Below are 14,434 nucleotides of genomic sequence, written 5' to 3' on the forward strand. Positions count from 1 at the left end.
GTACTTTATAAATTTAGCTTCCAGGAAGAAGCCAGTTCCAGGCGAGTGGGCCGCGTAGAGTGGTGATTTCTTCCTAATGAACGTTGCCTGCGGCTCACTCACGAGAGCTGTACGCCGCTCTGGAGGAGGTGATGTTAATTTCGTTGAACCGCGGTCCTCTCGAACGTCACTCGACGACACGCTGCTGGCATTGGACGACCCAAGTGTCTCGGAAAACGCAGCTGACAGCAGTTCCGTTGAATCTTCTTTCACCGCGAGCGGACCTGCGCTGACAGAATCACTCACGTGTAGCTCATGCTGTGGCTCAGCCGTGACAGGATGGACCAGGCTGAGGTTAGCCGAAAACGGGGATAGTTCCCGAGAATCGACTTCCGCAACCTGCGTGGACCTCTCGTGTTCCATCTTGGTAGGCGGCGCTGCCGGGACCTTCTTGGCGGCCACGTACGGTCGCACTTTGCCGAGGTGCGTCTTGTTGACTGCAACGGAAGGGGAAGTCGGGAACCACATGGAAGTCCAAGGCGTCGAGCCTTGTCGGGGTCTCTTGTACCTCCAGCCCGGTCGTCGGGCCGACGGGTGACCGGCAGGCCGACGACCTTTGACCTTTCGTCTCTTGTGAGGAGCCGGGCTGTACGGTGGAAGGCGGGGCGACTGCAGCAGGGCAGTGGGTGTCGGTCCCCGCGCGTAGAGCAGTCCATTGTTGTATCGGTCGGCACCCTGCCCCCAATGGAGGGGGGCAGGGCTCGTTAATTGCTATCTCTTCTTGCCGTGCAGGAATCCGTGGAACGCGGCGAACTTGCTGTGCTGGCACGAGGCCCTCCGGCGAGGACACGGGTAGCGGCTGACGCAGTTGGCGAACTCCAAGTCGCACTGGCACAGCTGCTGGCCGCAGTGGGCGTGCGGGCTCAGCGAGGACGGATGCGCTGCAAGCGTCCACAAAGCGCACGTTGAGCACACTGAGGCTTCGTCCTCGTTCACAATTAGAAACAAGAACAAAGCTAGAATGTGAGTTTCGCATCGCCATTAACATATACTGCACGTTCTATATGGCCTGCATCTATAATACTAAACGATTATATGGGATCCTGTATGAAAACCCTACATGTCCCCGCATAAACCAACATGCCCACATAGAATTGAGGTACAGTGAATACGAGTATATTGGTCAACTAGTTGAAGAGGACGCCTCCTACCTGAAGCTCAACTGATGAAGACACATTGGGAAGACACACGACAAGTTTTGTGCTGCATGGTGAAAGGAGTGCTCGTAATGCCTGCTCTTGTTCTCAAGTTGTTCATACCATGAATGTTTATCAACTTCCTCAAGACAACACGCTCGATGAATGCGCGAGGCCGACATGTTTATTTTATTGAAGTTCTTGTAGTCTTTACTTGTTTATCTCTGTTTTTGGGCTAAGCACGCCTACCAGGAAATTTAAATTTCTTCCTGCACTTTTTCATTTCCCACGGCGTGTTCTGTCTAAGCCCATTCGAATTATATACAGTATGACGAGCTGGGTAAACGTATCCGCCAGAGCGTAGTTGTGAATCAGTTGGCGCTCACATTGTCATTTCTTTGTGATTCAAGTAATGGGAAACAGGCTGAAGTGCCTCAGACAGTCTAGCCGACGTTTTCATAATCAGACCTGCTTTTGTGAAAGCTCGCTTTTCACAAACGCATGTCACGTATAAAGAATCGTCCAAGTTTCGTCTGAAGCCGTTATAGTTTACCCTGGTTCTACACGTTTTTCATTTCCAGTATGCTTTCCGCATCTTGGAGCCTACATCCTGAAACCAACCGCGCCGGGAGCGCAGAAAAGGCCTATCCATTTTCATATCTGATGGAAAGTCCAAGCGACAAAAAGCGCGACGAAGTTGAAACTAAAGGTCGCAGTGGGTGCTGATACGGCCCTCCGTTTTGCGTGGCAAGCATCTGCCGATACGTGTGTGTCGTACATGACACCATTCAAACTGCGTCACACACTTCGTCACGGGGCATTTGCGTCTGCCGTACAGTGGAGCGCACTCGGTTTCGATATTGTCTCACTGAGCGTTAAAATTCGATCATGAATACCTTGAATTAGGCGTGATTTTCAAGATGAATGGATATATGTTTATTGCGATAGGGATGGGTTCTTAGCCTGTTTTGGGGAAAGAGTTGAGGGATAAAAAATAAGGGTGCTATAAAGTATGACTGCATGCCTCCAAATGTATCATATAAACAACTGCCCCTAAATGTGTAATAAAATCTAAATGTAAATGTTTTGTTAATTAGTCTTCTGCAATTGACGTTGTTAGAGGCTAAGTTTGTCACCATCGTCTAGGAACTCCTCTGCAAAAACGCCACGTTAGTCACGCTCATCGCCTTTTCATTTAAAAAGAAATACCTATTTAGTTCAAATAACTCCTGTATAGCTTCCATTAGTTGACCGTTCCATTTTTGTAACAATATTTCTATATCATCATGTCAGTGCCCAGGTCTGACATTGTGGGGTGCTACGAAGGTCGCATTTCATCCGTAGGATTCCGGGCCTTGCGTGAGCGCGGACAGTTCTCGTCCTTATCTGCACCATCCGTGGAACGCCTGGAGTTACACTTGAGTAACATAAAACCAGCGAACTGATTTTGGTCACACGCGAAGTGGCTTAGACTTGTAATGACCACAGTGCATCGTGAACAGTTGGCAACCTTCCTTCGGTCAGCACGATCAGCGCAGGAAGCTGTCTTATCCTCAATTCGCCTTTGGTAAAGCGCTCCTCACGAGGACCTGCCGAAAAATTTGTTTATAGACTGGAAGTTACAAATAGCCGTCCGGGGAGTGTCCTCACCTGAAGCATTTTTCAAGACGATCGGGTAATAGCGGAGACGGGAGCAAATGGAATGTTGCTAAGCGATGGTGGGAGGAGGTGGGCAACCACCAGCAGCAGAAGCTTTCTTCAATTACCTAGACCGACGTCCGCAAGTGACGTTCATCTCCTGGCATCTTTCATATGGTCGTCAAGGGTTCACGTCATGTTTACGTCACAAGGCCCACCTTCTCGTTTTCCTGTATTCATTGGTTGCGGCGCGGCGTATTTTCGATGGCGGGCTTTGCACACGCGAGCGTTATTGTACACCAGTAGGAACGGGGTTCCCCACCTTTCCTTTAATTTGATTTTCAGAAACTAGGGAACCAGAGATAATCAGGGGGGTTTTGTGCACCCTGTGTTTCCCGGGAATTACTGCTGTGTTGTTTACGTTGCTGCTTATTTTCTTGTGAGCTGCAGTTGGGACTCGTGACGGTCTAGACGAGAGCTATGACATCGTTTCTGCTGGTGAGAAAACTGGCTGTTCAGGGGATAAGGGCGTGCAGGTTTTCGTTCTACTCTTCCTCCGTTTCCGCGGCGTACACAGGTGTAATATTTCGCATACAAGCTCGTCAACGCTTGATTTAAACACTGCGTCTGATTTTTTGTTTTGTTTTTCACAATTCCCCAAACCTGGTAAGGGACCCTTTAGCTACTAACACTCTAACACAGAGCTTTCAGGATAGACTAAACCCAAAGGCTCGACTTGGTCACTGAGCAAGTGAAAGATTGACTGTTCAAATTAACCTTTGATTGTTGATCAGTGATCGGAATTAGGCCTGTATGTTTTCTTTTTCTAAAATGCTAACACATCAGAAGAGTTTTGGTCGCAATCTTGACTATACTTTCAGGGCAAACATTTGTTCGGAACTCGGTCCCACTAGACGATTTCGCTGCACCAGCACTTAGCACTATGGGCTCCATCGCTCTTCGAGACAGAGCTCCGCAGGATAACAAGGAGTGCGCCTGACCGCAGTGTGCCATGCCGGGTGTCAGGCAGTGCCAGTCGTAGGGTAGAAGGTACAGGGACAGCTTGGAGCACGGGGACTGCGAGTAGCACCAGTCGTGTTCCAGGCAGCAGCTGCGAGACGGCAGACAGAAAGACACACTCAGGGTACTTGTTAGACGGTAATACAGAGAGATCGTTGTTCGCTGTGAATATTGCACACTTCGTGCGAAATCGGTAGCGAGGTCAGTAGGACAACCTTTTACAGCGCTTAAAGGCTAACTGCTACGAAATTTGACTATGGCAAAATTATAAGTGAGTACTACATACTCACATACTCATAACCACGAGTGCACACGGCAGGCATTGCCAAATCCTGACTGGGAGCTTGTAACTGTCGTTGACAAGAAAAGTGTGCAATCATTGCATTCTACCGGTGCTAACATATGGGGCAGAAACGTAGAGGTTAACAAAGAAGCTCGAGAGCAATTTAAGGACCACACAAAGAGCGATGGAACGAAAAATGTTAGGCCTAACGTTAAGAGACAGGAAGAGAGTGGTGTGGATCAGAGAACAAGCGGGGATAGCCGATATTCTAGTTGACATTAAGCGGAAGAAATGGAGCTGGGCAGGCCATCTAATGCGTAGGATGGATAATCGGTGGACCATTAGAATTACAGAATGGATACCAAGAAAAGGGAAGTGCAGTCGAATACGGCAGAAAACTAGATGGGGTGATGAAGTTAGGAAATTTGCAGGCGCAAGTTGGAATCAGCTAGCGCAAGACAGGGGTAATTGGAGATCACAGATAGAGGCCTTCGTCCTGCAGTGGACATAAATATAGGCTGATGATGATGATGACTACATACTATTGAAGCAATCTGGGTAAAGCTGCAGCGCTGCTAATTGTCCAATTCATTTATTTATGTAAGCTAGCCGAAGAAGAAGTGAGCAAGAAGGCGAATCCTGTCAACTGCCCCAAATGTGCAACAACCACATATAATAAAGAGATCCTTTTATCGCTTTCTTTTTAACAGGGGAGCTGTTTAAGGTCGAAGTTGATCGAAGTGGAGAGAGTGTGAAATGAGGAAAGGAGGTACAGAGAGAGAAAGAAAGAGAGACAGACAGAGAGCGAGTGAAATAAATAAATAAAATGAACTTTCTCGGTGAGGCGGTATTTGAGCCCGGGTACCCACGGTCCGAAGGCGAGTGTCATAACCACTAGGCTGTACACCCACGCTTGCACAACATGCATTTATGGGAACCATGTGATTGCGTTGTAGCGACGATTGCAACACAACTTACTATGGGCGAGACAAAGAGAAAATAAGAGCGAGAGACAGACACAGAGATAGAAAAAGAGAGAGAGAGAAAGAAAGAGAGGGAAAGAGATACAGAGATAGAAAGAAAGAGAGTTAGATAAAGAAAGGGAAGAAAAGAGAAAGAGACGCGGAATTTGAAGTCGGGTTCTCACGGTCCGATGGCGAGCGTCATACCCACTGCGCTACGCACCCACACTTGCAGAGCTCGTCTGTTTCATCAGATTTTGGAACTGGCTAAATTTATTCTCGGCTAGCTTACAAGTTAAAGGCTTTAAATAGCCCCTAACTAGACGACACGGGCCCCTGGTGGTTAACGCCATGGCCGCCAAGCTTTTCAGCACACCGCAGGCGTCACCTGACATCGCAGGTCATGCCGAGGTACCGCATTGGTTGAGAACGTTTTGTGTTCGTCATATCCGGCGAGCAACAACGGCGGCCCACCACCAAATTTCAAGTTGGACCACCTCTAAATATTTAGTTGGCCCACCCCGATTTTAAGTTGGTCTAGCCCCAAGTTTCAAGTTGACCCACCTCTAAAAATTTAGTTCGTGAAAGCGCGCGTCCCCCGCGCGCTTTCACTCGCACATACAGTATACGGCGCGCGGCGACGATTTCATCGCCGTAGACGTCATACGGCGATGACATAGTATTCAATGACATAGTAAAAGCAGCCGAAGAATTCTATACTGACCTATACCGTGCCCAAAACAACCAAGCTACTTTCATTCGAAATAGTGATGAACCGGATACAGAGGCTCCTTCTATAACTAGCGATGAAGTTAGAAGGGCCTTGAAAGACATGACCAGGGGAAAAGCTGCTGGAGAAGATGGAATAACAGTAGATTTAATCAAAGACGGAGGAGATATCATGCTTGAAAAGCTTGCGGCCCTTTATACGCAATGCCTCACAACTTCGAGTGTACCAGAGAGCTGGAAGAACGCCAACATTATACTAATTCATGAGAAGGGAGACGTTAAACAATTGAAGAATTACAGACCCATTAGCTTGCTTTCAGTATTGTATAAAATATTCACCAAGATAATTTCCAATGGAATCAGGGCAACACTTGACTTCAGCCAAACAAGAGAACAGACTGGCTTCAGGAAGGGATTATCTACCATGGATCATATCCATGTCATCAATCAAGTAATCGAGAAATCTGCGGAGTATAATCAACCTCTCTATATGGCTTTCATAGATTATGAAAATGCATTTGATTCAGTAGAGATACCAGCAGTCATAGAGGCATTGCGATATCAAGGGGTACAGAAGGCATACATGAATATCTTAGCAAACATCTACAAGGATTCCACAGCTACCTTGGTTCTCCACAAGAAAATTGGAAAGATACCTATCAAGAAAGGTGTGAGGCAAGGAGACACAATCTCTCCAATGCTATTCACTGCATGCTTAGAAGAAGTATTCAAGATCTTAGAATGGGAAGGCTTAGGAGTGAGGATCAACGGCGAATATCTAAGCAACCTTCGGTTTGCAGATGACATTGTCCATTCAGGATCAATGGAGACGAATTACAAGACAAGATTGATGACCTTAATCGAGAAAGTGTAAGAATTGGGTTGAAGATGAATATGCAAAAGACAAAGATAATGTTCAATAGCCTGGCAAGGGAACAAGAATTCAGGATCGCCAGTCAGCCTCTAGAGTCTGTAAAGGAGTACGTTTATCTAGGTCAGTTACTCACAGGGGACCCTGATCATGAGAAATAAATTTGCAGAAGAATAAAATTGGGTTGGAATGCATACGGCAGGCATTGCCAAATCCTGACTGGGAGCTTACCAATGTCGTTGAAAAGAAATGTGTACAATGATTGCATTCTACCGGTGCTAACATATGTGGCAAAAACTTGGAGGTTAACAAAGAAGCTCGAGAACAAGTCAAGGACCGCACAAAGAGCGATGGAACGAAAAATCTCAGGAGTAACGTTAAGAGACAGGAAGAGAGCGGTGTGGATCAGAGAACAAACGGGGATAGCCGATATTCTAGTTGACATTAAGCGGAAGAAATGGAGCTGGGCAGGCCATGTAATGCATAGGATGGATAACCGGTGGACCATTAGAGTTACAGAATGGATACCAAGAGAAGGGAAGCGCAGTCGAGTACGGCAGAAAACCAGGTGGGATGATGAAGTTAGGAAATTTGCAGGCGCAAGTTGGAATACGCTAGCGCAAGACAGGGGTAACTGGAGGTCGCAGGGAGAGGCCTTCGTCCTGCAGTGGACTTAAATATAGTCTGATGATGATGATGATGACGATAATTGCTATCACAATAAAACATTGCGAGGCGAGAATAAGACTTCCGATGCTGCTCGACGAGTGTCTCGTTCTGATATCGTCGAAAACCTCTGAGCCGCCCCCAGAGGCACCGGAAACAGTCACCAACGCCACGCGCGTTCGGTGCGAACGCGAGCAAAACGCCGACGGTGTCGACAACATTTCTGCGCGTTGCTGGTGCTGCGGCATGTCCAAGTTTATACAGCTGATAAAAACTACTATCCTTGCTCCGTATAGCTCTCTACTAATTTGATATCGCAATTGATGCTTCGCCTTTTGGGTGAAACAGCGACAATGTTTTTAATTTATAAGTTTACTTATAGATTTTGGTGCCTTTTGCGTGCCTCTGGTGTTCCCAAGTTTGGATCGGGGCAGAACAATATTGTGCAAATGCCTATTTTTTGCTTGAAGCTGAAATTGTGCAAGGCACTGCCTTGGCTGCTAAAATATGCCGTGAAAAATGTTCGGAGTTTTACGTGCTGAAACCATGACATGATTATGAGGCACGCCACACAGGAGAACTGCGGATTAATTTCGACTCCCTGGGGTTCTTTAAAGTGCACCTAAATATTAGTGCATGGGTGTTTTTGCATTTCGCCCCTATCAAAATGCGGCCGCCATGGCTGGGATTCGATCCTGCGACCTCGTGCTTAGCAGCGCGACGCCAAAAGCCACTAAGCAACCACGGCGCGTTGACATTTAGACACCTGTGTACAATGCTTTCACAGGCTGACGTGAAATACAGAGGCTGTAGGCTAGACGTTGTCATACAGCGTGTATATCAATCTCTTCCGGCTCCAGCTTGGTCCCGACTTCAACTTAAGTACTTCAGTTTAACTCGTGGGCAGCTTTGCTTTAGAATTTGGTTCTGTTTGCAGCGCGTAATGTTTACTTAATGTTTGTTTGCAGCGCGTAATGCAGCGCGTAATGTTCCGTTTACCCTTCATGTAATGTCCCTAACGGGACCCTTGAGGTATATTAAAATAATATATAGCCAAATGCTGACGATGGAAACCGGGGGGCGACTCGAGAGCTTCTGCGCCGCTAAGCAGCCGGGCAGGTTAAGCAAAGTGTGTGGTGTGTCATCAGCAGAGCGACAAACGAGGTGAACTCAGATAAGAAATGGACTCGACAAGCGCTGCATGACTTGATACCAAGGTTTATTTCGGAACACGCAAATAATTTATTCGCTTCATCTCAATAGCCTCACGTTCTTTAAAGTTGGCTTCTCTGTTACAGAGGCGTATATGTGGAGAAGCTAGCTTCTCCCATTTTTGTCGTTTCGCGCGCGATTGTAGCGTCCGGCCAATAATGCAGACCCGCCGTGGTGGCTTAGTGACTATTCAATTCAATTCAATTTTATTGCCATAGCAATTATATGAACACTCAAAGTAGGTTTCTGCCATCGGCATCACCGTGAGGTTCCGTATGACGTCAACGGCGATGAAATCGTCGCCGCGCGCCGAGGCTGCATGTGCGAGTGAAAGTGCGCGAGGGACGCGCACTCTCACGGGGAGCGAACGCACGGCAGAGAGCAAACGCGCGTTCTGCGCCGTGCTCCCGGAAGGGCTGCAGAATTAAGCGCCTCTTTCCTACTTTACAATCACCATATATATATATATATAGCAAACGTGACTTCTTCCGTCGCGCGAAAGGCCGTGGGCGGACGGGAGGGAGGGAGGGGAGGCGCCGTTTAGCTGCGGGACCAAATGCGAAATTATATAACAACGTTGCGAGGCGAGAAGGTGGTAAAGACTTCCGATGCTGCTCGACGAGTTTCCCGTTGTGATCTCGTCTAAAACTTCCGAGCCGCCCCCACAGGCACCGGAAACAGTCACCAACGCCGCGCGCGTTCGGTGCGAACGCGGGAAAAACTTCGACAACAGTTCTGCGCGTTGCTGGTGCTGCTGCATGTCCAAGTTTATACAGCTGATAAAACTACCATCCTTACTCCGTATAGCTCTCTACTAAGTTGCTATCGCAATTGACGCTTCGCCTTTCGGGTGAAACTGCGACATTTTTTTTTATTGATAAGTAAGTTAGTACAAAAACAGAAGTATACAGGAAGGGGTCCCAAAGTAAGAACTGGAGGCTTACGATCAATTAAATATCGAAAAATAAAACGAACCTAACAATGCATAGGTGAAAAATTAATAAGCAGATGAAAGCCGAAAAGATGAAAGAATAAGGCGCTGGGCTGCTAAGCACGAGGTCGCGGGACCAAATATCGGCCTCAGCGGCCGCATTTAGATGACGGCAAAGTGGAAAAACGCCCGTTCACCGTACGCTGGGTTCATGTTAAACGAACCCTAGGTGGTCCAAATTAATACGGAGTCCCCCACTACGGCGTGCCTCATAATCAGATCGTGGTTTTGGCACGTGAAATTCAAGATTTATTTAAATTTTTATTCCTATTAACAAACAGAGGGGAGCCAACAAAAATGCCTGCATAGCAAGCAGTCAAATAGCAGGAATGCTTCATGCTTGCAAAATGCACATTAGTGGACGTCTGCCTCTTTCATGTCGACAACCCGAACTTGCGTGCTCTCTGGAACTGACGCGGATGGAGGATGCATCGGCGTACCCATTGTCGTCGCCGAGTTGCCAGGCACACGTCCGACAAACGTGCCGCGCCGATAACCTTGTAGCGGACGTATTGGTCGAGTAAAGGTTATATAAACCGCGATATAAATAGCAGATATAACCTCAAATATACATGTCGTTCAAAGCGCTTCGCAAGACAGGAGATCAGACAGAGCTATTTTCAGCGTGCCAGAACGATGGAGCTGACTCTAGAATAGAGATCGGTGCCCACGAAGTATAGATCTAGGAACGCACTGCTACGCAATGCGGTGTGCCTTACTGAAACAGAAGGTCCTAGAGGATCATTGTTCTGTGGTTGAGGGCGTGGAAGGCACATGCCAATGGCTCCTTTTGGCGCTGTGATAATGCCGTGATTAAGAGAGAGAAATTGAAAGAGGAGTGGTTAAGTTCTTCATCATGGAGTGAGACAGCTCGCTTGCCTCCTCTTCTTCTTCATCTTCTTCATTATCATCATAACAATCACCAAAACAACAACTGCACCATCGTTACGCCAGTTAGCCGGTTAGCTGCGTGGAAACGTTTGATTACGCTTGCAATCTCTCGACCCTAACTTGCGACTTCGCGTGACACCCGGACTCTCCCGTCCGGGTGTCACGCGAACTTTACTGTGTCGCGTGTGGTTGGGCATCGAATTTACAAATTCCTATCCATAACAGTGCGGCGTGCAATTTGTGTGGGTGCGATGAGACTCCAGAGCACCTTCTGTCTCATTGCCCATCCGTTGAAGCTCAACGACGCACTCTACAAGCTCAACTCAGCATATTAGACAGCAGAGTTCTCTGAGGAAAAGATCCTGGTAACATGACCTATTCATTCTTGCATGCGAAAGGCCACAAAAGCTCTTCTTCACTTCTTGAAGGCGACCGGACTATATGAGCGCTTGTGACAGTGGACCTTCCTCTGTCTCTGTGAATGACTGACTCTTTATTATTTTTTTCTCGCTCCTTCTTATCTATTCTTCCCCTTTCCCTCTCCCCAAACGTAGGGTAGCCAATCGGGCACGTCCTTGGTTAACCTCCCCAGCTTTCCCTTCTCGTTTCTCTCTCTCTCATTACAGAATATCGCAAGAAGCTTTATTATGGCTCTCTGCTAATTCTTAAAAAGCTGGAATTACATAACGGTGTACGAGAAGAAACATCGCGTAATATTCACAGCACGATTGTGAATATAGCCCGAAGTGCACCTTGACGCTGCAAAGGGTATTAGAAAAAATCAAACGGTGTTCATGCTAAAACGGTGTGTTCTACCGTTTCTAGAAGCTGTGGGCCCTTTGTATGGTGCTGCATTGTGGAATTAAGCCTGCGCAATCGCAAAGCGCTTGGTATTTGCCGTTTCAAATAAGCGTCCGTTTACTATTTCCCGGCGTCAAATGTAACCGCTGATGTCCTTTGAGTGATTGACTGGTAGATCGGTCTTGACGTCACAAAGCAACACAGGGTTTACGAGAGGCGCCGTACATAACTATGCTTCCTTGCGGCTCTAAAGCTCGCAACACGAGCCCTTTTTTTTGTATTCTGCCCCCACCGGAATGCGACCACCGCGCCCTGTGCCTCGAGCGGCCAGTCGCGCGGCAATTTTTGCGTGTATTCGCGGGCTTTCACGCTCGGAAAAACACTTTCATGTAGCACGTATTGAGCAACAGAAAGCTGTATCGGGAGTTTTTCATGTTGCTCCACAATTTTCTCATAGGCACCTTTACTCTAATTCTAATATTTGACAATTTGATTAATTATTGAAGACTAATTATGTAATTAGGCGGAATGCAAAAGATAATCTGAGTATCTCCAATCAACGACAAACAGCATTACCTTGGTTCTGTTCAGCCACGTGGCACTTGCATATTTTTAAATTTTGGTGCGTAATAGTTGGGACACCCAGTATCGACTGCATAAGCACGTTTACGAAGCGTGCTTTATTTCTGAACCTTTTAAAAAAATATTATTTCATGTTATCATGGTTTGATAATGAAATGTTTTGTATAATGTTTGTGGAGAAACCGGTCCACACAATAATTGTCAATATTTTCGATTCCATCCAGACGAATCAATCACTCGCGTCGGAGCCCACGACGTACCTGTCGATGTGGTCGACGGGCGTGCCGTCGCCCATGTAGCCGCAGAAGCAGCCGTAGCCCCGATAGCTGAGCGGGTTGCAGCCGGACACGCACTTGAGCATGCTGGCCAGCTGCACGATGCTGCGCCGAGCACGTGCCCCCGCGCGGTGTCGCTCCTCTGCCGGCACCCTGGACAGCAGGCTCTCGTGGCGGACCGCGGAGCCCTGCTTCTTGAGCAGAAGGCCGCCTCCGGACTCGGATCGGCGCCGGGAGACCACCCGGCGCTCGCTCATCGCTGACAGCAAACCTGCGAATGTGAAACAATATGTGTTTGGTGCGTTGTCGAGCACGATGATTCCGCTTAAGCCGAATCTCCTTGTGTTGTTGGAAATTACATCACTCTTAACAGTCGGCGCATGGGTGTGCGCATGGAAAGGCCGCGACAATGGTTACCATAAACATCTTATTTCTGCAGCTGGCGTCCGTCACCTGCATGTGCTAACCGGTTTCTGTGATATTATCTGTCCAACAGCTTTCTTTGATATGAATTTGCCCGGCACACGTGTGCTGCCGTCTTGTGCGACTGCCTCACCGAAGATTGCCTCACCAGCTGCACAACACTGAAACCCATTTTCCTCGGGACAGCCACTTCGTCACCGTCATTAACAGTTTGGACGTATATATAAGCACATGGCGCGCACCGGCCTTCTTTAGTGGGCATGGGAATGCAGCGATTCCCTTAAACCAATAACCGCAGGTTAGTTTCCATTCTTCGCTTTTTGCTAAGCGGTTGAATGACGCTACGTTCATGCTATTCCCATGCCCACACTTCTTAGTGTCTATTATTACTGAATGTGTTGATGTTTCAAAAATACTTGTACTCTGTGATGACGTCGAGGTCAACCCTAGACTTCAGGATGATAAATGTTGATAATGGTTGAATGGATTGAAAGCTGCCAGATTAAAGCTGGTAAATCAACCCATTCCAGGATCTTCCGTATAGCCCCAGAGGCTGATGTTCACACCTTCGCGTAGGCGTAGCTCATTACTGTACTTCATGTCCTGTGCATTTATTGCACACTCGTCGCCGAATACTTTCCCCATGTATTTGCTATCACCCGCCGAAGTAAAACCATTGCTTACATCTTCTAACACCTCTTTTCTTCATAACAGTACGCGAAGCTTGCGCGAGAACCACGACACCATTTCAGCATTCATTGACTCACTTGGTCATTTGTTTTTATTTGTGTGCGTATTAACATGACTTGATAATACGGATTGTAACTTATTCGATTTTTGTTCATTTTAAGCAGAATACATCGGATCGCCTTGTAGTTCCGCTATATTTGTTATTAAGTATAAGCGTAGGATTGATCCTTTTCTTAATGTAAATCGCTATGAATTGGTATGGATTAAAAGCTGAATTCGCATAATCGTAAAGGTTTTACTCTCGTCTTTGTGTATACCGCTACCCATCTCCATCTATCCCCGATTTTCTGAGTGAACTGTCCATACTTTTCCAAAATGTGGTCTTAGGAAATAAGCAAGTCCTAATTGTCGATGATAGTAATAATAATTTACTAGACGCCGATATTGGATGTGTAAGCGATTACGAAGACCGTTTTGCTGGTTTCGGCCTGGAAAAATTAGCTCTCCTCCTAGGCGTTCCACAGAACACGCTTTCTGACCATGCTATAACTAACATCACGCCAACTCCAAACTCTGGTGTCACAGATCACAGGCCATTTCCCAATATGTGTCACCTTTCCGGCAGAAATACCTCAGTCCAACCCTTGCTACATTTTCTCTAATTTTGACCAAGATAGTTTTGTTAATACTATAGCCGACTGGTCTATAGTTAACTCCCTGCATGATCCCGAACATGTTCCTCAAAATTTTTGTTCCGTCTTTCTAGAAGCTGTTTGCACTATCACAACTGCCATCAGAATGCAGGAAACATCTTATGTTTCCCAGTAATCCTTGGGTAACTAAAGCTTCAGTGAGTCATCATCTTCAGCCTATATTTATGTGCACTGCAGGACGAAGGCATCTCCCTGCGATCTCTAATTACCCGTCTTGCGCTAACTGATTCCAACTTGCGCCTGCAAATTTCCTAACTTCATCACTCCACCTAGTTTTCTGCCGTCCTCGACTGCGCTTCCCTTCTCTTGGTATCCATTCAGCAACCGTAATGGTCCACCGGTTATCCATCCTACGCATTACATGGCCTGTCCAGCTCCACTTTTTGCGGTTAATTTCAACTAGAATATCGGCTATCCCCGTTTGCTCTCTGATCCACACCGCTCTCTTCCTGTCTCTTAACGTTAAGCCTAACATTTTTCGTTTCTCGCGCTTTGTGCGGTCCTTAACTTAT

At 47.1% G+C, this 14,434-nt stretch overlaps 1 protein-coding gene across 1 annotated transcript; it reads right to left on the reverse strand.

Moving 5' to 3' along the window:
- Positions 1–750: 750 nt before the first annotated feature.
- Positions 751–12,353, reverse strand: LOC119456424 (basic phospholipase A2 PA-5). Its single transcript, XM_037718159.1, has 3 exons — positions 12,082–12,353; positions 3,815–3,924; positions 751–920 (listed from the first exon to the last, which is right to left on the reverse strand). Exons 1-3 carry the CDS (start codon positions 12,351–12,353, stop codon positions 751–753), a joined length of 552 nt encoding a protein of 183 aa, XP_037574087.1.
- Positions 12,354–14,434: the final 2,081 nt, after the last annotated feature.

The sequence above is a fragment of the Dermacentor silvarum genome, chromosome 6 (assembly GCF_013339745.2).
Source record: "Dermacentor silvarum isolate Dsil-2018 chromosome 6, BIME_Dsil_1.4, whole genome shotgun sequence".
NCBI classification, from domain to species: Eukaryota; Metazoa; Arthropoda; class Arachnida; order Ixodida; family Ixodidae; genus Dermacentor; species Dermacentor silvarum.